The sequence below is a fragment of the Hylobates moloch genome, unplaced genomic scaffold (genome assembly GCF_009828535.3).
Source record: "Hylobates moloch isolate HMO894 unplaced genomic scaffold, HMol_V3 SCAFFOLD_37, whole genome shotgun sequence".
NCBI lineage: Eukaryota > Metazoa > Chordata > Mammalia > Primates > Hylobatidae > Hylobates > Hylobates moloch.
In genome coordinates, this window is record NW_026652312.1 from 848,051 (window position 1) to 870,842 (window position 22,792).

A 22,792-nucleotide genomic window follows, 5' to 3' on the forward strand; every position below is an offset into this window, starting at 1 on the left:
AAGGCCTGAAATTTCTGGCAAAGTGTACTCTTTAAGCAAGTATATATGTTCTTACTATAGTTTTTGAGGTATAACTGAGTTTATTAGAAATGTACTCTTAAAACAATATTTTTACTGTGTTTTTATCAGCATTTTAATGAAAGCTGAGAAATGTCAAATTTGGGATTTAGCAAAATATTACTTATGTTTTTGATCTAGAAATTTTGCTAAGTCCTTCAGATAATGTATATACTGGACTTCTGGCTTTCTACTTTCTAAACCAAGAAAAGCAAGCACAGTGCATTCTTTTAAGGTAATTCAGCAAAGACCCCTCTAAATTGGTCTTAGGTTTTCCAGAGAGACTTTCATTATGGAACTAAAACTTTTCTCTGAAACTTGAGTTTTGCTAAATTTATTTGAAAACATCTTAATACTCCAGTTAAATAAAATGATCCTAAATCCTCAGAGTTCCAGAAGTATGACTCAAAGACAATTCTTTCTTTAATTTGATGTTTTTGAATGAATCTTATCTCATTTTAGTACCCACATTTTTTATTATTTCACATAAATTCAGTTGTGTAACTTCTATTCAGGCAGAATACTTTATTGAAGTTGTCATTATCAATTTGTCTCTCATATTTTCTTGCGTAAAATCCCACCTTGACACATCTGAGGATACCGTTCTACTTGACAGATTAAAGAGGTTTCCACAGGTGAAATGAGCCTAAGACTAAGAAAAGTATTTCTGCCAGTCTAATAGAATCCTTTCCAATTCCATGCCTTTGTTTGACTGTACAGAATGAACTTAAGTAAGATGTCTGTCATGTTCTGAATGGTGTAGAATATTCAGTTCACTGGAAACACTTTCTTCTAGTATATTATTATTAAGAGAAGTGTCCCCTTGGCAGTGACAAAAATGTTTTGGTTCTCAAAGATACCATTTGTTAGTGTGATTTATGTGAGATTAATGAAAGGCAGGACAGTTGGGTAAGGAGTACTGTTCCCAAGCAATTACTAAGATTGAAATATCATTTTATCTTTTCAGGTTTCCTGCTTCTGCAGTTTCTGTTTTGAAGAGCCAGCACTTACGGCAGAAACTTCTTCAGTCTCTGTTTCTTGATAAAGTGTACTGGGAAAGTCAAGGAGGTAGACAAGGAATTGAAAAGCTTATCGATGTAATAGAACACAGAGCCAAAATTCTTATCACCTATATCAATGCACATGGGGTCAAAGTATTACCTATGAATGAATGACAAAAGAATCTCTGGCTAGGGTGTTAGATATATTTATGCATTTTTGGTTTTGTTTTTAAATCAAGCACATCAACCTCAAGCCCATTTAGCAATGAGGCACTGTAGATGAATACATAAAATAAACGACTTTAACCAAGTAGCTATAATGGGACTGAGCACTGTATGCGTACTTAAAACAGTTTTGAAAAACAAACTAGAGAAATATTTGTTTATATTTTTCTCTAACATCATGCTATGTGTGAGTCTGAACATCTGACAACAGAAGTTTCAGTTATTATTCTAGCTAAGTTTTGAAAACATTTGTCATGTTGTTTAATAGAAAAATGCAAACCAGAGGTACTGACTCCATTAATAAACCATATTTTGTTCCATTTTGACTGTTCTGACCAAATACTAATGGGAATGATTCTTGACGTTTTTCTGTTGCTGATTGTTAACATAGAGCAGTCTCTACACTACCCCGAGGCAACTCTACATTGGAACAGAGACCCACAGCCTGCAAGAGCATCAGAGCTGACCATACATTTAAACAGAAATGCTGGTTTATTTGCAAAATCACCAGTATGTTTTCTATTGTGTCTGTAAATAATCAGCAATTTAAGTACAAGAATCATATTTTCCATTCCTTTTTAGAAATTTATTTTGTTACCCCTATGGAAATCATTCACATCTGACAATTTATATGTTAAAGAGTTTTACTCTCTCTATTTTGGTCCAATTTGTATCTAGTGGCTGAGAAATTAAATAATTCTAAAGTATGAAGTTACCTATCTGAAAATGTACTTAAAGAGTATCATTTTAAAATGGATGTCTCTTAAAAATTTTGTTACTTTTACAAACAGTGTAATATAATTTATGTATATTTTATTAATAATAGTAAATTCCTTAAAATTTGTTCTATGTAGTTATATTTAATTTGATTTAATGGTTACTGCCCAGATATTGGGAATTGGTCCAAATATTGAGTATGTTTCAATATATTATCTGGCTTATTTCAACATGAGTAATATGAACAAAATAAGTTAAAACCTGCCTCTGATCAATTTTCCTCATGACTAGAACTAAAACAGTAAATTTGGACAATATCAAGCCTCAAATAATCATCTCCAAACTCCTTCTAACACTTTTTAAATCAGATTGGAAGACATGGACAAATCAGGTTCATGTGTTGCATCTTTATGTCCTTTGCAAATATCCAAGATCATCACATATGGTAGATATTCACATAGAGTTTCAAATTCAGAATAGATTACCATTACCCTCCTGCCCTTACACATCCTACTCCTTATTTAAAAGTTCAATTTGTGACTTTTTCATTTCCTGAAAGTTTAAAAATACAATTTGAGAATGTTTATAATACATTCTCTCCTGTCTTTTCACAGTTACGTCTGTTATTGCTAAAATACACCACATTTTCTTTGTTCTGGTCAAGGGTAACTCAATATCTGTGTGAAAGGGAACTACTAACAACATTACAATAGAGGCTAGACTTGGAAAAAATCTATAGATCTAATTGATACAATTGTAGAACAAAATGTCAAAATAATGTTTTAAGTATAAGAGAAGATGGACCAACGAGAGAGAGATCATTTGAAAATCTAATTGTAGCTTTTCTAGGCTCACATTCATGTACTACTTTTAGCACCTTTATGGGCTGTGCTTACCCCCTGGACAGTTGAGCTTTGGATTATCTTCCTCTTCAATTTTCCCTCTATTGACCTGAGTGCCTCCCTCTGCTTCTACAGATTTATAGTACTCCTTGGCTCTTTTGAGTCTCCACTTTTACTCACTGTCTCTGGGATTTTTAAGATCCTTTTCTTCTCTTATAAATCATCCTCTTAATGAAAATTAGCCTAACGAAAGTTTAGAGACTGGAATTCTACTTTGAGCCACTGACTTGAAATAACTCTTTTGGCAAGTTGCCTGACATCTTGTCTTACCAAGGTGGCGTATTTGCATTTTTACTGCTTAAAACTTTTTTTTTTTTTTTTTTTACCATCTTGATCCAAATTTATCATATTGATGGTAGGACTAACAGGCTTTTTAGAAGCCGGCTTAAACTTTGAGTCTCAAGCTACAATGCTGTTGGGCAGCCTGGTCTTCCCACATGAGAGTTTAACTTTGTTTATTTGCCTCCAGTTATTCCAAAATGCTTATTAAATGAAAGGCCCAGCAACATGTTTATTTTAGTCACCTTTGCTTTTTAACAATTTTGTTTTGTAATCAATGAGTAATTCGTGATGAATTATTTTTGACTACTGGATAGCTGAAGGCCAGGCTTTTAATTCTAATAGGTAATGTTCTCTTTTGTCTTATTGAAACAATGAGAATACTCTGTGCATTTTGAATGCACTCCGATTATGCTGTGGTTTCATTCACATAAGCACAATATGTGTTTTATTTATAACTTCATAACAAATTTATAATACAATAATTTACCTTAGCAGACATGCAAAAGCTTATTCTTGTGTGACTTACTTTCTTTAAGCTAATAATATAAACATAAATATGTATCTTAAAAATCTATAATAAAACATCAGAAATTAAGGATATGTGCTTTTTATTTTGCAGATGAGTTCATTTGCTTTTGTAGATGTGTTTTCAAAGCTAGGTACAGAGGAATGTTTGCTATCTTTAGTGGTGAAAAAAGAAAGAGAGTCAAGAATTTTGTTGGATTGTGTTTGTGTGTGCATATATTTGATATCATCATTATATTTGTAATCTTTGGACTTGTAATCATAGTCTGCTTATTCTACTGTGCCATTAAATATACTTTACCTTATACATAACGAATAAAATACCTAGATGTAGATTTATTTACACACTGTCTTATGAAATTCTTTTTTTTTTCTTTTTCTTTTTATTTCTTTTTTCTTTTTTTATTATTATACTTTAGGTTTTAGGGTACATGTGCACAATGTGCAGGTTTGTTACATATGTATCCATGTGCCATGTTGTTTTGCTGCACCCATTAACTCGTCATTTAGCATTAGGTATATCTCCTAATGCTGTCCCTCCCCCCTCCCCCCACCCTACAACAGTCCCTAGAGTGTGATGTTCCCCTTCCTGTGTCCATGAGTTCTCATTGTTCAATTCCCACCTATGAGTGAGAACATGCGGTGTTTGGTTATTTGTCCTTGCGATAGTTTACTGAGAATGATGCTTTCCAGTTTCATCCATGTCCCTACAACGGACACGAACTCATCATTTTTTATGGCTGCATAGTATTCCATGGTGTATATGTGCCACATTTTCTTAATCCAGTCTATCGTTGTTGGACATTTAGGTTGGTTCCAACTCTTTGCTATCGTGAATAGTGCCGCAATAAACATACGTGTGCATGTGTCTTTATAGCAGCATGATTTATAGTCCTTTGGGTATATACCCAGTAATGGGATGGCTGGGTCAAATGGTATTTCTAGTTCTAGATCCCTGAGGAATCGCCACACTGACTTCCACAATGGTTGAACTAGTTTACAGTCCCACCAACAGTGTAAAAGTGTTCCTATTTCTCCACATCCTCTCCAGCACCTGTTGTTTCCTGACTTTTTAATGATGGCCATTCTAACTGGTGTGAGATGGTATCTCATTGTGGTTTTGATTTGCATTTCTCTGATGGCCAGTGATGATGAGCATTTTTTCATGTGTTTTTTGGCTGCATAAATGTCTTCCTTTGGGAAGTGTCTGTTCATGTCCTTCGCCCACTTTTTGATGGGGTTGTTTGTTTTTTTCTTGTAAATTTGTTTAAATTCATTGTAGATTCTGGATATTAGCCCTTTGTCAGATGAGTAGGTTGCAAAAATTTTCTCCCATTCGGTAGGTTGCCTGTTCACTCTGATGGTAGTTTCTTTTGCTGTGCAGAAGCTCTTTAGTTTAATGAGATCCCATTTGTCAATTTTGACTTTTGTTGCCATTGGTTTTGGTGTTTTAGACATGAAGTCCTTGCCCACGCCTATGTCCTGAATGGTATTGCCTAGGCTTTCTTGTAGGATTTTAATGGTTTTAGGTCTAACATTTAAGTCTTTAATCCATCTTGAATTAATTTTTGTATAAGGTGTAAGGAAGGGATCCAGTTTCAGCTTTCTACATATGGGTAGCCAGTTTTCCCAGCACCATTTATTTAATAGGGAATCCTTTCCCCATTTCTTGTTTTTGTCAGGTTTGTCAAAGATCACATAGTTGTAGATATGTGGCATCATTTCTGAGGGCTCTGTTCTGTTCCATTGATCTATGTCTCTGTTGTGGTACCAGTACCATGCTGTTTTGGTTACTGTAGCCTTGTAGTATAGTTTGAAGTCAGGTAGCGTGATGCCTCCAGCTTTGTTCTTTTGGCTTAGGATTGACTTGGCGATGCGGGCTCTTTTTTGGTTCCATATGAACTTTAAAGTAGTTGTTTCCAATTCTGTGAAGAAAGTCATTGGTAGCTTGATGGGGATGGCATTGAATCTCTAAATTACCTTGGGCAGTATGGCCATTTTCACGATATTGATTCTTCCAACCCATGAGCATGGAATGTTCTTCCATTTGTTTGTATCCTCTTTGATTTCATTGAGCAGTGGTTTGTAGTTCTCCTTGAAGAGGTCCTTCACATCCCTTGTAAGTTGGATTCCTAGGTATTTTATTCTCTTTGAAGCAATTGTGAATGGGAGTTCACTCATGATTTGGCTCTCTGTTTGTCTGTGATTGGTGTACAAGAATGCTTGTGATTTTTGTACATTGATTTTGTATCCTGAGACTTTGCTGAAGTTGCTAATCAGCTTAAGGAGATTTTGGGCTCAGACGATGGGGTTTTCTAGATATACAATCATGTCATCTGCAAACAGGGACAATTTGACTTCCTCTTTTCCTAATTGAATACCCTTTATTTCCTTCTCCTGCCTGATTGCTCTGGCCAGAACTTCCAGCACTATGTTGAATAGGAGTGGTGGGAGAGGGCATCCCTGTCTTGTGCCAGTTTTCAAAGGGAATGCTTCCAGTTTTTGCCCATTCAGTATGATATTGGCTGTGAGTTTGTCATAGATAGCTCTTATTATTTTGAGATATGTCCCATCAATACCTAATTTCTTGAGAGTTTTTAGCATGAAGTGTTGTTGAATTTTGTCAAAGGCCTTTTCTGCATCTATTGAGATAATCATGTGGTTTTTGTCTTTGGTTCTGTTATGTTTATGTCAGCACAGAACAAGCACACATTTAGAGCATTCATCTGAAAATTATATGGAAATTGAACATGGGTCAAATAAGGATGATAAAGACCTTTTTAAAAAAATTAAGTATCATAAGCAATAATAAAGAACTTTCATTCGTGAAAGATAACTAGAATTGACTTGTCAGATAAAGATGATAAAAATTGACACTTGGGACTACTAGAGGGGGACACGTGTTGAAAAACTAACTCTTGGGTATTATGCTCAGCACCTAGGTGATGGGCACATTCATATCCCAAACCTCAGCATCATGCAGTATGCCCAAGTAACAGCCCTGCACATTTACCCCCTGAATCTAAAATAAATGTTGAAAAAGAAGAAAAAAAAGAAAGAATTGACTTGTCAGAAAAATTATTTGAAACGTGGAAATAGCCAGAAGAGAGTTTTGTGTGTTTTTTTCAGTGCAATGCTGGGCTTAATTTTCTGCTACTTGGGCTACTTAACAATGCAGGAGGGCAGAGACTTGTAGACTTTTGTTCCATAGAGATGCAAATAATTTCCTTCTCTTGGAAGAGATAACCTTAATGATTACAATTTATTACTCTGTTGGGCATTAACCAGTTTTAAATCTAGTCCAACAATCTTATCCTAACATTGCCTATAAATATTTAGCTTTTGAAATACTCTTTTAAATGGTTTTTACCATCTCACCGGTTCCATCATTAATTGATTATTTGAATAAAATCTTTATATTCATTTAACATGTTCATACAAATCAGTTTTTTATCTTTTGAAAATTTTGCTTTAATAAACATTTGACCACAGAGCCATATAATTTTATTTGCTTGAGAGTCATGATTTTACATTTTGGAAAATTTTACTTTAATAAACTTTCAGAATACAACTTACACAATTTTTCTTTTTCTTTCTTTTTTTTTTTTTGAGACGAAGTCTTGCTCTGTCGCCCTGGCTGGAGTGCAGTGGCAAGATCTCAGCTCATTGCAACCTCTGCCTTCTGGGTTCAAGGGATTTTCCTGCCTCAGCCTCCTGAGTAGCTGGGATTATAGGCGCCTGCCACCATACCCTGCTAGTTTTTGTATTTTTAGCAGAGATGGGGTTTCACCATGTTGGCCAGGCTGGTCTGGTACTCCTGACCTCAGGTGATCTGCCTGCCTTGGCCTCCCAAAGTGCTGGAATTACAGGCGTGAGCCACAGCACTTGGCTGACTTACACAATTTCATAATAAAATGTGACCATGAAGTCAGCATCTTGTCCAACAGCTTCATCCTCCTGATGGAGAAACTAAGGCTTAGTGAGGCAAAGTGACTTGCCCCAGTCTATATAAACTGTTGACCCAGAATCTTCAATGTTAAAACTGACTTAGAAAGTTAGAAAGCCAAGATTTTCTCAGATTTATTATCTACCAAGATAAAATAAGAAATCCCAACTTTATAAACCTTGAAGGTTTTACATAGGCATATTCATATGTAGTAATAATTTTAGGGCACTGTTTTATGAACATTTGGAGAGCAGAATAAACAAGAAAGCTACTTATATTATGAAACTTTTGATGATTACATTGCACAGTTGATCGAGAATTTACTATGTGTTATGCTCTGTTAAACAATGCAGATACATGAATTAATAAGTAAATTTTTAACATGTTAATCATCAATCAAGACCTGTAATTGGACTTTAAGTTATATCTTTATTAGCAAAAATGTAGGAAAACAATTCTTTTGAGAAGTGTCCAGAAATGAACTCTTATTAGACTAGAGAGGGGATTTGGTACTCACAGTAAGAGTTTGCCTATCTGTAGTTTATTGTCAATGATTGCTGCTTGAAATGATAGTTCAGAGTCACGTTGTGGCTAAATGATCTAATCACCTCAATATGTTCTGCAGACATCATCATGTTCCAGTGTCATGTTACAATAATAGATTAATACTGTTTTGCAACCTAATGAATATACTGATTTATCAGAAATGCATTAATTTATGTTCTGTGTTGTACCAGTGGTATTTAGCCTTTTATGAGATCTGGATCTCTTTGAGAAGCTGATTAAAAGTTCAGCTGTCTATACAGTTCTGTACATAGTTTCATGGGGCTCTCAGATCTGCAGATACCCATTTATGGAGCTCTTCCCTCCTGGGTCTATGGTCTCCCAGGTTAAGAAAGCTTGCTTTCCAGTGTATTTAAGAAGATGGGAAATTATATTATTTGCATTCAGAAGATCTTCACCTAATATATTTTAAAAGCTTTGTTTTTATGCAAAGGTGAAAACTTAGGTTTTGGTAAAGAATATTTAATGAGATACTTTATTTACCAATGAAAGTTGAGAGACTGTTTACTTTACCAATTCTTAAACATTTTCAGCCCATACCATCAATTCCAAATTCACTACCATTTACTTAATCAACTATAGAAACAAACCTTTGAGTTTATTCTCACTTCAACCTTTAATTTATTAAAAATTACCAGTTACCTGTTTTATTTGCTGTGAAATACAAAAGATCTCAGATAGTCACTTTTAAAATTGTGTTTTGCACAGGACCAAAAAACCAAACACCGCATGTTCTCACTCAAAAGTGGGAGTTGAACAATGAGAACACATGGATACAGGGAGGGGAACGTCACACACCGGGGTCTGTTAGGGGGTGGGGAGCTAGGGGAGGGATAGCATTAGGAGAAATACCTAATGTAGATGACGGGTTGATGGGTGCAGCAAACCACCACGGCACGTGTATACCTATGTGCAAACCTGCATGTTCTGCACATGTATCCCAGAACTTAAAGTATAATAAAAAGTTGTGTCTTGGAGTATGGGAGAAATATAGTCAATGTTGAGTGATTTACTGCCAGTGGTTTTCTGGGCATCACCATAATGCTCCTGCTTTTTATTAAACAATTTCCTAAACGAATGAATTTTTCCTAAAGGAATTATTTCCTTGACATTTATGCAAAGAACTGTAACCATTTCTTATGTCCTCCTTGGCCTGTTAGAGGAGTTTGAAGTGTCTGTGCTTATGTCACCTTTTGCCCCACTTCCAATTTACACATAGCTGTCTTATGTCAAAATATGGCATCTTCACCAATTTTTAAGCTCTTTAGTCCTCTGGGATAGGGCTTTGCTGTAAGAAAGGTCTGACTAAGAAGGGTTGCTGGCAGACTGTTTTGCAACCTAAAAATGCACATGATAAGCCAATGAAGTCACAGGAATCCTTTCTTAAAATGGCATTGCATGTGGTTAAATTTGTTCAACTTTTTTTTTCATCTTAGAAAGGCACTATTTTATCCTCATGACTCCAAAGTGTATTTAGTTTGTTGATAAAAATATGCACAGTCATGTGTACATTAGGAAATCTCTATGTGTCTTCTTTTAAGAAAGTTATCTGTATTTTGTAAGAGTACTTGTCAAGATTTCTAAAGCCTTTGAGACAAAGAGCTAACAAATAGAAAAAAAAACAACTTCTCTTGTCAGTGGCTTTAATCACTGCTGCAGAATAGCCAGCTGTGCTATATTTCGCAAGGCAAACTGGGCTGCAGAGAGTGGGACAAGTCACTAAATAAGACTGAAACAGCTGTGATTCTGCAGGATGTGCCGACAGTTTCTTTAGCTTCAGGACACCAGACGTTATTTGGTTTATAAAGTACCCTATGTTATTGGCTCTGCTTCTGTTTAGAAGAACAAGATATCGTGTTCTGTACACTCATTTCAGGCTCTCAAGAGTATTAAAAAACCCCATCATTCTCAGCAAACTAACACAAGAACAGAAAACCAAACACCATATGTTCTCATTCATAAGTGGGAGTTGAACAATGAGAACACATGGACACAGGGAGGGGAGCATCACACACGAGGGCCTGTGGAGGGGTCGGGGGCTAGGGGAGGGATAGCATTAGGGGATATACCTAATGTAGATGACAGGTCGATGGGTGCAGCAAACCCATGGCACATGTATAACAAACCTGCACGTTCTGCACATGTATCCCAGAACTTAAAGTATAATAAAAAGAAAAGACAAGAGAAACAACTATGATCCAGATATTCCCTCTAACTTTCTGAGAATATGGTATGATTAAGCTTGCAAGATTCAGTTCTTTTGAAAGAGAATGAGCAAATAATTTGTAGCTCCTCCTAGAAGACAGTCAATTTTCTTCTCTTTTAATCAGGTAACAAATGACAGTTAGGACTTTCCCAGGAGTTTTGGTGGCTATTATGGCAATGCTATTTGCTGTTCTTATTGTGTATTGCTGTTAGTATTCCTTTGTTGCTTGCGATACCGAAAGTTTTATCTCAGATAGAAAGAATATGTTATGTTTAGAGAGGAGGGATGTGGCAGCATCCAGAGAAGAAAATTCCTAATTAAGGACAAATTTCTAATTAAAACCTGACTTTAGCCTGGGTTTTCTTTTTTTTTTATTATACTTTAAGTTTTAGGGTACATGTGCACAATGTGCAGGTTAGTTACATATGTATACATGCGCCATGTTGGTATGCTGCACCCAGTAACTCATCATTTAACATTAGGTATATCTCCAAATGCTATCCCTCCCCCCTCCTCCCACCCCACAACAGGCCACAGTGTGTGATGTTCCCCTTCCTGTGTCCACGTGTTCTCATTGTTCAATTCCCACCTATGAGTGAGAACATGCGGTATTTGGTTTATTGTCCTTGTGATAGTTTGCTGAGAATGATGGTTTCCAGCTTCATCCATGTCCCTACAAAGGACATGAACTCATCATTTTTTATGGCTGCATAGTATTCCATGGTATATATTCCCACATTTTCTTAATCCAGTCTATTGTTGTTGGACATTTGGCTTGGTTCCAAGTCTTTGCTATTGTGAATAGTGCCACAATAAACATATGTGTGCATGTGTCTTTATAGCAGCATGATTTATAATCCTTTGGGTATAAACCCAGTAATGGGATGGCTGGGTCAAATGATATTTCTAGTTTTAGATCCCTGAGGAATTGCCACACTGTCTTCCACAATGGTTGAACTAGTTTACAGTCCCACCAACAGTGTAAAAGTGTTCCTATTTCTCCACATCCTGTCCAGCACTTTTTAATGATTGCCATTCTAACTGGTGTGAGATGGTATCTCATTGTGGTTTTGATTTGCATTTCTCTGATGGCCATTTCTCTGAAGAGCATTTTTTCATGTGTCTTTTGGCTGCATAAATTGATAGACCGCTAGCAAGACTAATAAAGAAGAAAAGAGAGAAGAATCAAATAAATGCAATAAAAAATGATACAGGGGATATCACCACCAATCCCACAGAAATACAATCTACCATCAGAGAATACTATGAACACCTCTACACAAATAAACTAGAAAATCTAGAAGAAATGGATAAATTCCTCGACACATACACCCCCCCAAGACTAAACCAGGAAGTTGAATCTCTGAAGAGACCAATAACAGGCTCTGAAATTGAGGCAATAATTAATAGCTTACCAGCCAAAAAAAGTCCAGGACCAGATGGATTCACAGCCGAATTCTCCCAGAGGTACAAGGAGGAGCTGGTACCATTCCTTCTGAAACTATTCCAATCAATAGAAAAAGAGAGAATCCTCCCTAACTCATTTTATGAGGCCAGCATCATCCTGATACCAAAGCCTGGCAGAGACACAACCAAAAAAGAGAATTTTAGACCAATATCCCTGATGAACATTGATGCAAAAATCCTCAATAAAATACTGGCAAACTGAATCCAGCAGCACATCAAAAAGCTTATCCACCATGATCAAGTGGGATGCAAGGCTGGTTCAACATATGCACATCAATAAACATAATCCAGCGTATAAACAGAACCAGTGACAAAAACCACATGATTATCTCAATAGATGCAGAAAAGGCCTTTGACAAAATTCAACAACCCTTCATGCTAAAAACTCTCAATAAATTAGGTATTGATGGGACCCATCTCAAAATAATAAGAGCTATCTATGACAAACCCACAGCCAATATCATACTGAATGGGCAAAAACTGGAAGCATTCCCTTTGAAAACTGGCAGAAGACAGGAATGCCCTCTTTCACCACTCCTATTCAACATAGTGTTGGAAGTTCTGGCTAGCCTGGGTTTTCTAAATCCCAGAACTAGGGACCTTTTGAGTCAGATAATTCTTTGTCAAGGGTAGCTGACCTGTGGATTGCAAGATGTTCAGCAGCATCCCTGGCCTCTACCCACTAGATGCCAGTAGCAGCCCCTACAGGTGTGACAGCAAAGAGTTCTCTAGACATTGCACAATGTCTCTGGCAGGCACAATCATTTCCCAGTTGAGAACCACTGCTTTAGCCCACTGATAGTCCTTTATAAAGGGTAACACTTTTACCATTTTTTGGTTTTCTCACATTTCATTTATGAAGATTTTCTCTGTCAAATTCCTTGTACTATAATTTATGGCCACATCGTATGACATTGGTAATAGCCCTAGGAGGTCTGATGTTTTGGAACAACGGATCCTTGAGCAAAGCCACATGAGAGTCAGAAGGAAGAAACATCTTGAGCTCTAAAATGTAGAGGTGAAGAATAAATCTGGGAGCAATATAATAAATTAAGTATCAGGGTGAGAATTTTAAAATGGGTTGTTGTTGCTGATAAGAGTGCTTGCAAATCTGTGCTTTCCATCTTCTGTCCCAGGACTCACTATCTGTATTCTTTAAGAAGATAACCTGGACTGAAAAGAAGCTGATTCCCCTCAGGAACCTTGTGGGAGCCTCCTCTGAAAGAGGATCAAAGAAATGGAAAGTAGGTTTCTCCCTACCAGCAGTAGAGGAGAAAGAATAGCAAAATGCACTAGAGTGGAATTGTTTTAGCCATGATATAGTCAGCAGCCATGGAGCAGTGCAGTCTCAGTGTCAGTCAGGGCAGGTTAAATAAAGCTATGGTAACAAAATGCCATTAAATCTCAGTGGCTTAAAACACAAAGGGAGATTTCTCATAGCACATGCCCATCACAGATTGGCAGGAGAGTTTTACTCTTTGTAGAATTTTATTCTATTTTATTAAAATGGTAGCCTTTTTTCTTTTTATTGATACATAATACTTTTCCATATTGATGAGGTACATGTGATATTTTGATACATACATACAATGTAATGTATTTGTAATGAACAAATCAGGGTTATTAAGATATCCATGACCTCAAACGTTTATTCTTCACCTAAACAATTTATTTCAGAGCCCAAGATATTTCTTCCTCCTGAGCTTCATGTGGCTTTCTCAAAGCTCCCTTTCCCAGAGACCCGGGCTGATGGAACAGCCTGAATGCTTCCATCTCTGTGCCTGAGCAGGACAAAGTTCTGAAGGGCCTTTCACTTCCACACACAACTCACTAGACAAAAGTAGCCAGGAAAGGAAAGACACTAGAAATATCTGGTGAATAATGTTAACTGCAGTGTATGGTGAAAGCTACACGTGGCACCTCTCATTATATCTGAGACAGCACAACTTGAACTTATTATTGTTTTTCCAATAACCTTTTACTTTTGGGAACCTTCCACCCCAATCCACCCTAATCTCACCTCTGCCCTGGATTGCAGGCCATAGTGAATAGGTCCAGCGATGTACATGTGACTTAAGCTGGGCAAATCACAATCTTCTTTTTCAGCTCTGTTTCATGTCATAATTCATTGGTTCAAAATTGAACACCTGACCTAAGTGGGCCAATCTGAATACTTCCCTCAGAATTTTATTTTATTATAATGGTGAAATTTTTTCTTTTTAAAAATTGATACACAATAATAGTGCATATTTATGAGGTATGTATGATATTTTGATATATATACACAATGTGTAATGATCAAATCTGTTATTAAGATATGCATGGCTGGAAACATTTATCATTCCTTTGTGTTGGAAACATTTTAAATCTTCTCTCTAGCTATTTTGAAATATGTAATAAATTAAAAGTATATTGATAACTATAGTCACCTTACTCTGCTATCAAACATTAGAACTTACACCTTCTATCTAACTGTATGTTTGTACTCATTAGCCAACCTCTCTTCATCCCTCCCATTCGCCACCCCCACCATATACTTCCCAGTGCTCTGGTAATCATTATTCTACTCTCTACCTCCATGAAATAACTTTTAAGTCCTGAATATGAGTGAGAACATGTGATATTGTCTTTCTGTGCCTGGCTTGTTTCACTTAACATTATAACCTATAAATCCCTTAGAATATTAGGACTGAAAATGAGGAAAAGAAACCAGGACCAAAGACTAAAGTAATAATGTATAATATTCCAGTGATTTTAGCCATGATTTCTTCTATGTGAGCTGGAGAAACTTCATTGTAGGTAGAGAGAGAGAGAGAAGAAATATGGAAACAGATACCCAAGGAGGATCTGATGTGAAAGGAATCTTGTGGCTTTTGATTTCTTTGTTAGTTGCTCTATAGTTTCCTCCTAGTTCTTGGTTTCTGTGAAATGACTGAGTATCCTTTTATAATTCACCTTTTAGCTAATGCTTAATCTAAATGGATTATTCTTCTGATACTTGCAATGAACAGAAAATCTATAATTTATTTCTAAAGAAATTTCTTTTTTTTATTTATCAGTTTTAGAAAGTATATCATTATTCTTCCTATGACAGATTAAAAAGTTTGTGCCCTTAAATTTTCCCCCTACTTCTTCCATTCACAAATTAACTTCTAAGACATTTACCATCATTCTTATATTGTTACTATCCTTAATATTTACTTTTTGTTTCCTACTCTGTCACAGGTGCATTAGTTGTACATTTGAATGGATTTCATGCCCATCATCAATTACAACTTCTTCCTTCCTGATGTTTTTATTTTATTTCTTTCATTTCATTTTTTATTGGCTTCATTATCAAGCAATTTTTACATACATACTCATAAGTTCCATCTTCACTGAGCTTTGTTCATTTGTGAATCTCGTTCTGTTACGTTTATGTATGTAAACAATGATCTGGCTGATATAAAATCTGGAGTTCTTATTTTTTTCCCTTGAAATTCTGTAGACATATTCTAGCACTGTCATCTGACACTGAACATTGAGATAAGATTTCTGAGGCAACTCTGTTTTTTTCCCTCTAACTTTTAGGTGATTTGCTTTCCAATTTTAAGGCTCATTGAATTCTTTCTTTATTCTTGATTTTTTTTCTTTGTTTTCGGATTTATTTTTCCTTCATATATTCTTTGAGGAATACATTCTCAGGACTCGTCTTAAAGTTGGTCATTCTGTATTGTGTTTTCCTGAAACACAATATGCTATCAACATATTTACGTTTTACTTTATTTTAGGAAGATTTTACAATATATATTTGAACATATTTTTGGTTTTATTTGTTTGTTCTATTTTCAGGTTAAGAAAAACTTATGATGTGTATATGGAATCTGCTTTCAAATCAATTTTGTTTTCCTTCTTTGCTTCCTTTTCTTTATTTTTTTCTTTATTATATGTACTATTTCCTCAAGTGTTTTCTTTCTATACCTCATTCTATTTCAGCAATATCTATTCTACTTCTTATTGCTTCTAATTAATTTTAATTCTTCCAATTACTTTATTATCTTCAAGTTTCTTTTCTGCTTTTCTAGCTCAGTTTTCATCTTTCAGTGCTTTGTTTGCTATAAATTTTTTGTATTTGTTTTGATCTAGGTTTTCACAGAAATTAAAGTTTTTGGAATTGAATTTAAATTAATTGACATTGAATACTGCATTACCATATCAGCATCAAGATACAGATTTCCATCACTGTAGAATGTCTGTTGGCCAGTGCTGCTCTAGAGCACAGGTATTGCTCCGTACTTTTGTGTGGGATATACTATGCATTTGCTGTGCTCAGCAGCAGTTACTGTTTTGTTCTTGTCTTCTGACTTCCCTCCCTACCTACCAGGCAGCATATCTAGGTTAGGGCTTTGATCTCAGAATAATAAGACAGAGTATCTCTAGATACTAGGCTAGGGCTTTGTTCTCACAATAGTAAGACATTATCTCTAGATACTAGGTTAGGGCTTTGTTCTCAGGACAATGAGACAGAGTATCTCTAGAGACACTAAGTCAGCCCTCCTCCTGTGCTTTTCCATGCTGCAGAACTAGACCCCCACAAATATGCACCCCCTTCCTCCTATCTCCAGTCTTTGAAGGACCAAATAAAAGATCTTTCTTAGGTATCTTAGAACCCAATTAAAAACAAAAAAGCTACGCATTGCTTATTACCTGGGAAATATGCATAGTTTTTTTGGTTCTCCTCCAATTGGCATAAATGCTACTATATATATCTGCTATTTCTCCTAGGCTCTATTTTTGGTACTAATTTTACTAGTTTTATGCTAAATGTAGCATTCTTTCCCATAGTTTCATCCTCTTTATTTATTTCAGTGATTTGCAACAAATAATGTTTTGCTCTTTTTCGTATTTTGTTTTATTGAGAGGTTATGACAAATTCTTTAAAAAGGCAGCCATGTGATGAAGATATTTGTTAGAGTAGATTGGTGTGTATGTTGTGGAAAGGAATAAGGAAGACATGGGAAGTAATTTAGAAAGCTTTAGGAGTTACATAGGCATGAGATAATCAAGGAATGAAGTAGGATGGGACTAATTTTGAAGTGTTTTTGTACATAATTGTGGACCATTACGTATTTTAAGATTCAAAGGTAATTTACTAGCCATTCTAAGAAAAATATCGTTGCTAAGGGAAACAGCTTTAAAAACGTTCTAGAAACACTATGCAAAACAGGCGCTTCAGGCTTTAGATATACTTTCCTTAGCGTTAGTCACACCAGTAGTCTTCTCTAAAGAGGCTGATCTAAACCAGAGGGAAGATCACCTGAGGATACATCACTGCGAAAAATTTAGACACACACACACACACACACACACACACACACACACACACACAGAGAACAGCCAATCCATATAAAGAGTTAGATTGTTTTCTTTTTCTCTTTTCATAATGAACAGACTGATTTATTTTCACAGTTGCTTATACACCAAACTACTATGATGACCAGGATAAGAGGCTCAACTCAGGCTGAGTTACCCCAAACTGTGAGATTCCATTTACACTTTGGGATTTTTGTGGCCCAAGTAGCACTCAGCTGGCGATGATTAAAGAATTCACTTGCTAATTTGATTTCTCTAGGGCTTTATTTATTCCTTCGTGTAACAAATATTCATTGAGTGCCAACTATATGCCAGGCATTGCTTTAGGTCGTGGGATAGCTCAGGGAACAAGAATTGAATGCATTCGTCTCTGGTAACTTCCTTTCTTCAAGCCTTTAATCATTAAACTGTAACAGTTAATGTCTGTGTGTATAACAGAATCAGGAACATTAGCCAGATATTATTCATACATAAGAGAAATTTATTTTATATAGAATTCCCTTAGTCTTCCCCTTCTGTTCTTCAAATGTTTCTATTAAAAAAAAACATTAATTTTCAGACATCTTTGAAAAGATAATCAGAATCTTTTGAATAATATAAAATACCCTTCGCAATAGCTCTAGCCAATGTATTTTTTTTTTTTTTTGTCAGCAATTGTGTATTTTGTGCAATTTTACATTCTGGTCTTCTTCCATTTTATCCTTGGTAGAAAAAAACCTATCCTATAAATCATGACAAAGACTACAGAAAGAAATAGCTTGGGATTTTTGCCAATCTTGGTAGTGTACTTTTAAATCAGGAAATGTTCTAAAACCAATATTTAAATAGAACATTTGGCAAATTGTTCTGTCTTGAATAAAATGAATGACATTTTTTGAAGAGGAAGAGAAATGGGAAACAGAGAGGAAGTTCAAGAAGCCATTCTCTGTGAGCTGGCTTTCCTTTGTTGCAAAATAGTCCTCTTCAAGGGCCTTCAACATCCTCAATCTCCTTTTTCCATGACTGGCAATCCTCTTTTCTTCTTTTTGCACTTTGTTTCTGAGTGTATTGCAAAATTGCTACCTCAATTTATTTTTTTCTAGGAGCCTTTTCAAGGCACTTTCTGACTAGTTATACTGACTAGTAATAACTAGTTTCTGACTAGTTATTACTAGTTATTGAGGTAACTTTTCTGCAATGTCCAGACATATCATTTGTGTAAAGTCTCTGGTGTATCTTTCCTTTCTCACTGATGCTGACCCTCTCCCACTCTTGGCTGGAACACGGAGACGCACCATTTGATATTCTGACCCTTCTCATGTGCCCTACTCACTCCCCTGAGTGCCCTCCCTACTTCCCTCCGCTGCATCGTTACTCTCAAAGAGCTCCATAGCTTTTTTCCTACTACCTAAGCAAATGATAGCCTCACCCTTGCTGACTACCTCCACAAACCTCTTGCCTATCTTATCTTTCAACTCTTTAAATGTTTCTTATGTAAGTATTGGATGCCATTAAAATCAATTGAAAGAGCAAGGGGCAAATAATAGAGAAAATGACACAATTGGAAACTTGGTCAGTTTATTTGCACTCATCTGGTATAAATTTTCCATTTACATTGGGAACATGATTGCCTGTGAGGTCTAGAGAGTTGCAGACAGGAAAACGTGTATCAGATGTGCCACCTTAATAACAGCTACTTGTGTCATGTTCTTACTGCTAGAGAGGCATGGCACAATTCACTTCAAAAATAATATCTACTTTATTCTTCACAACAACTCTATCAGAATAATGAGAAAATGGAAAGATGAAGAAGCTAATAATTTACTCAAGATCAAACTGCCAGGAAGTGACCAAACTGCCTTGGATTCAGATACAAATCGGCTGGACTTCCCCACTTATGCTTATGACAGCTGAGCCACACCACCTTCCCAAGTTCATCCAGTGCTCTCTCTACTCTGTCAAACTGCCTTCCCTGAAATAATTTGTATTTCTTATCCACAGTGGGATAAATTATAGAAACCATAGCCAGGTGTGTAAGTGGAAAGATTGACTAATAGACATATGATAGAGCAAACAGCCTAAGTCTGCAATATCTCTCTCAGGTCTGGTTTTACTAAAGTGTATGAGATGGTGGTAATCATCAATGTTCCCCAGTATCAGTACCTAATATTTAAAAGGGTTATCATGTTGGGCCATGCGTTTGGGCTTCATGATTCATAGGAGGTGAAGAGAACTTCAACTCTCAATTGCTATCCCAACCCATTTGTCATGATGCTGAGTTACACAGAACTAGGGCACATGTAAAATAAATACCTCTTTTTGTTCCAAGCCTTGATGAGCATTTTTCTTGATGCATTTGGATTCCTCCGGTAAGAAAATGACAATGTAAAGCCATTCTTTACATTTGATGTTGTGAGTTTGAACAAAGGGCTGTGAGACCGCTGTGATGTGAAAGCTGGCAAAGTTCACAGAACAAAGGAGGGCAAAGCCCCCTTAAAATCACAGCATTCCACTTCATTTTACTTTGTGTTGTTATGTCGAAAACTGAATTTGCTAGTTTGCAAGTAGATATAATGGCCAGTAGAGCTTGGTCAACTGATTAGTTAGTGTGTTTTAAAGCAAGAGATTGGAAAAAACAAAGAAAGGATTTAAACTCATATAAAATCAGCTCTGTGAAAAGAATTCTTACTTTCATTCAGAGTCATATAAAAACGTTTATTTTCATGACCAAAAAGTGATACTTCATAAAATTTGATATCATTGCTTTGATTGAAATATTATTTTTGCACTCTTGTTACCAGTTGTAGGGATGACAACACTCTTAAAAATAGCAGTAACACTCCAATATATATTCAACAACACAGTATCTATTTGGTTGGCTTATATAAGGGTTGGCTTATATTAAGGATTGGGAAAGATTGAGAGTTAAAAACATAAATGTCTCTCTTCATAGGCAAGCACAGTTTTTTCTAATAATCCTGCGATTCTCCATGCTGCCATCTCATCAGGATCATCAAGCAGCATTGAAGCTCGTAGCCAAGGGGATATCTGAGAATTTGACACACAAAGTAATAGGAAATTCATGACTTCAATCTAGTTTTCTTTGAGGGAATGAGGTGCTTTTTCAGGATGCTGTGTTCTTTCTTATAAAGCCAAGATAATCTATTAAATCTATTCCACTGACATAACATAGAAGTGAGAGGGAGAAACTGTTCTCAAAGAAGTGGTTAAGACAATAGCCATTTTACAAGATGTTATTACTGAAAAACAAACCTCCATAAATTCCATTTATCAAGACATGCACTTCTACAGTAGTTGATTTGTTTTTATTAATGTATTTCCACATCACAATCCAAAAACTTGAAGCACCTAGTTTCCAGTTAAGAGTAGCAAAATATTAAGTTATAAAAATACTGATAATGAGCAAAAAACTTGAATATTAGGCAATAGAAAAGAAAGGGACTAAGACATAAAGTGATTATTCTGAAGACTTTTGGTATTGGATATGGGAGGTTCTGAAGCATAGAAAAACCAGCAAATTACTCAGAACCAGGACAATAAATGTGATAAGCACCTGGATGAAAGATGTCTCCAATGTCACAGCTACATAAAAGTTTCACCAATTCCAATATTACTTTTGAATATTAGAACCAAATTATAATGTATATATATTTACATGATATAATATCTATGGATTTAATGCATTATATAAGATATATTGTTATACATATATGTATATATTCAATATATATAAATTCATCAAATATATATGAGCATATGTATATGCATAAAGATGTATATAATTTACATATATGCACTTATAACATATGTATGTATATTATAGGCGTATTTCTCTATATTATCCAATGCATTAACTATTTTTTAATTGTATATATATATGTTATTCTATAGTGTATGCTCAGTCATATGCATCTAAACTTGAAGTCCTTATGAACTCAAGACTAAGAGAACCTCTTCAGCTGACGTTAGCCTAGTGATCACTCCTGTTAGAATTTCTGGTAGGTGATAACTAATTGCTTTAACAAATGTTGTTTGTTACTGAATGCCTGACATATTCCAGGGCCAATAAGAAGTAGTGAACAAAACAGATATGGTTCTTGACTTTTTGAAGCTTACATTTAGGATAGAAGATGTACAGTCAAATTGAAAATTGCAATAAATATTCTAAAAGGTAACAGAAAGGATGTTGTATTAGTAGAGACTGGGTAATTTAAAAGGAAAGGAGGTTTAATTGGCTCATAGTTCCACAGGCTGTATGGGAAGCATGGCTGGGGAAGAAGCATCAGGAAACTTATAATCATGTTGGAAGGTAAAGGGGGAAGCAGGTGGGAACAGGAGCAAGATGGGGCAAGGAGATGCCACATACTTTTAAACAGCCAGATCTCATGATAACTCACTCACTATTGCAAGGACAATAACGGGGGAAAATCTGCCCCTATTATCAAATCACCTCCCACCAGGCCGCAATTCCAACATTAAGGATTAGAATTTGACATGAGATTTGGGTAGTGACACAGATTCAAACCATATCAGATGTGTTACATGTTGAGGGGTCAACAAAGCTTCCCAGAGGCAGGCATATTTAAACTGAGATCTAAGCTTGAAGTGGAGGAAGAGCATTACAGGTAGAAGAAATAATATACAAAAAATTCTGGACCTGGAAGAAGGTTCAGTATCATCCAGAAAATACGGTTGCTAACTTTTCTAAAGCATAATGAATGACAGCCACAAAATGTGGTTAAAGAGATCAGCGGGGCCCGGATCATGAATGCCTCCCTTGAAGACCCTGCTAAGGAATTTGGATTCTTTAGACGTGCAATGAGAAGATCTCATTGACGTCTATGTGGAAAATGAACTGGGGTAGGCAAGACTGAAAAAAGTGGAGACAGACTAGAAGACTATCCAGTAGCCCTAGTGAGAGATGGTAGACTATGCTAGAGGTAGTGGAGATAAAAAATGAGGTGTTATTAGGGGGTAAAATCAACTAGAATAGGCTATCAAGGTTTCAAGAAAAACTACCAGGTTTGTGACCTGAGCAATCAGCTTCATCACGGTGCCATCAAGTAAGATGGGAAAGGTCAGGGGAGAAATAGATTTGGTGAATAAAAACAAAAACACGATTCTGTTTAACATATGTTAATATGCATTCAAATGGAGATTCAAAAGCAGTTTCTCAACTTTGGCACTATTGTCATTTTGAGCCAAGATAAGTCTTTGGGTGGGGGCTTTCCTGGGCATTTTAGGAAGTTGTGCAGTATTCTTGGCCTCTACCCACTAGAAACCAGAGGTAGGCCACTCATGCTATGGCAACCAAAAATATCTTCAGACACTGCCAAATACCCACTGGGGATAAACACCACCACCAACTGAGAACCACTGGGTTAGAAATATAATTTGGAAGTTGTTGGAATATAGATGAAATTTAGAATTCATGAAAGTGGAAGAAATCATTTAGGAAGTTTCGGTTACATCAAAATGGTATATCAAATAAACACAGAAAGTCCCTCACTTTCTTTGAAATAACTGATAAAATATAACAAGATTATAC

The 22,792-nt window shown here is 35.9% G+C and overlaps 1 protein-coding gene across 7 annotated transcripts in view; it reads left to right on the plus strand.

Moving 5' to 3' along the window:
* Positions 1-2,275, plus strand: part of LOC116463456 (Golgi-associated kinase 1B-like) — a 257,888-nt gene extending 255,613 nt beyond the window's left edge. For all 7 annotated transcript variants that reach the window (XM_058434644.1, XM_058434649.1, XM_058434647.1 and 4 more), the window contains one exon: positions 1,025-2,275. In XM_058434644.1, the coding sequence (XP_058290627.1) occupies positions 1,025-1,232 (208 nt within the window). In that variant the 3' untranslated portion in view covers positions 1,233-2,275. The remainder of the gene's footprint in view (positions 1-1,024) is intronic.
* The last annotated feature ends 20,517 nt before the right edge of the window (positions 2,276-22,792 follow it).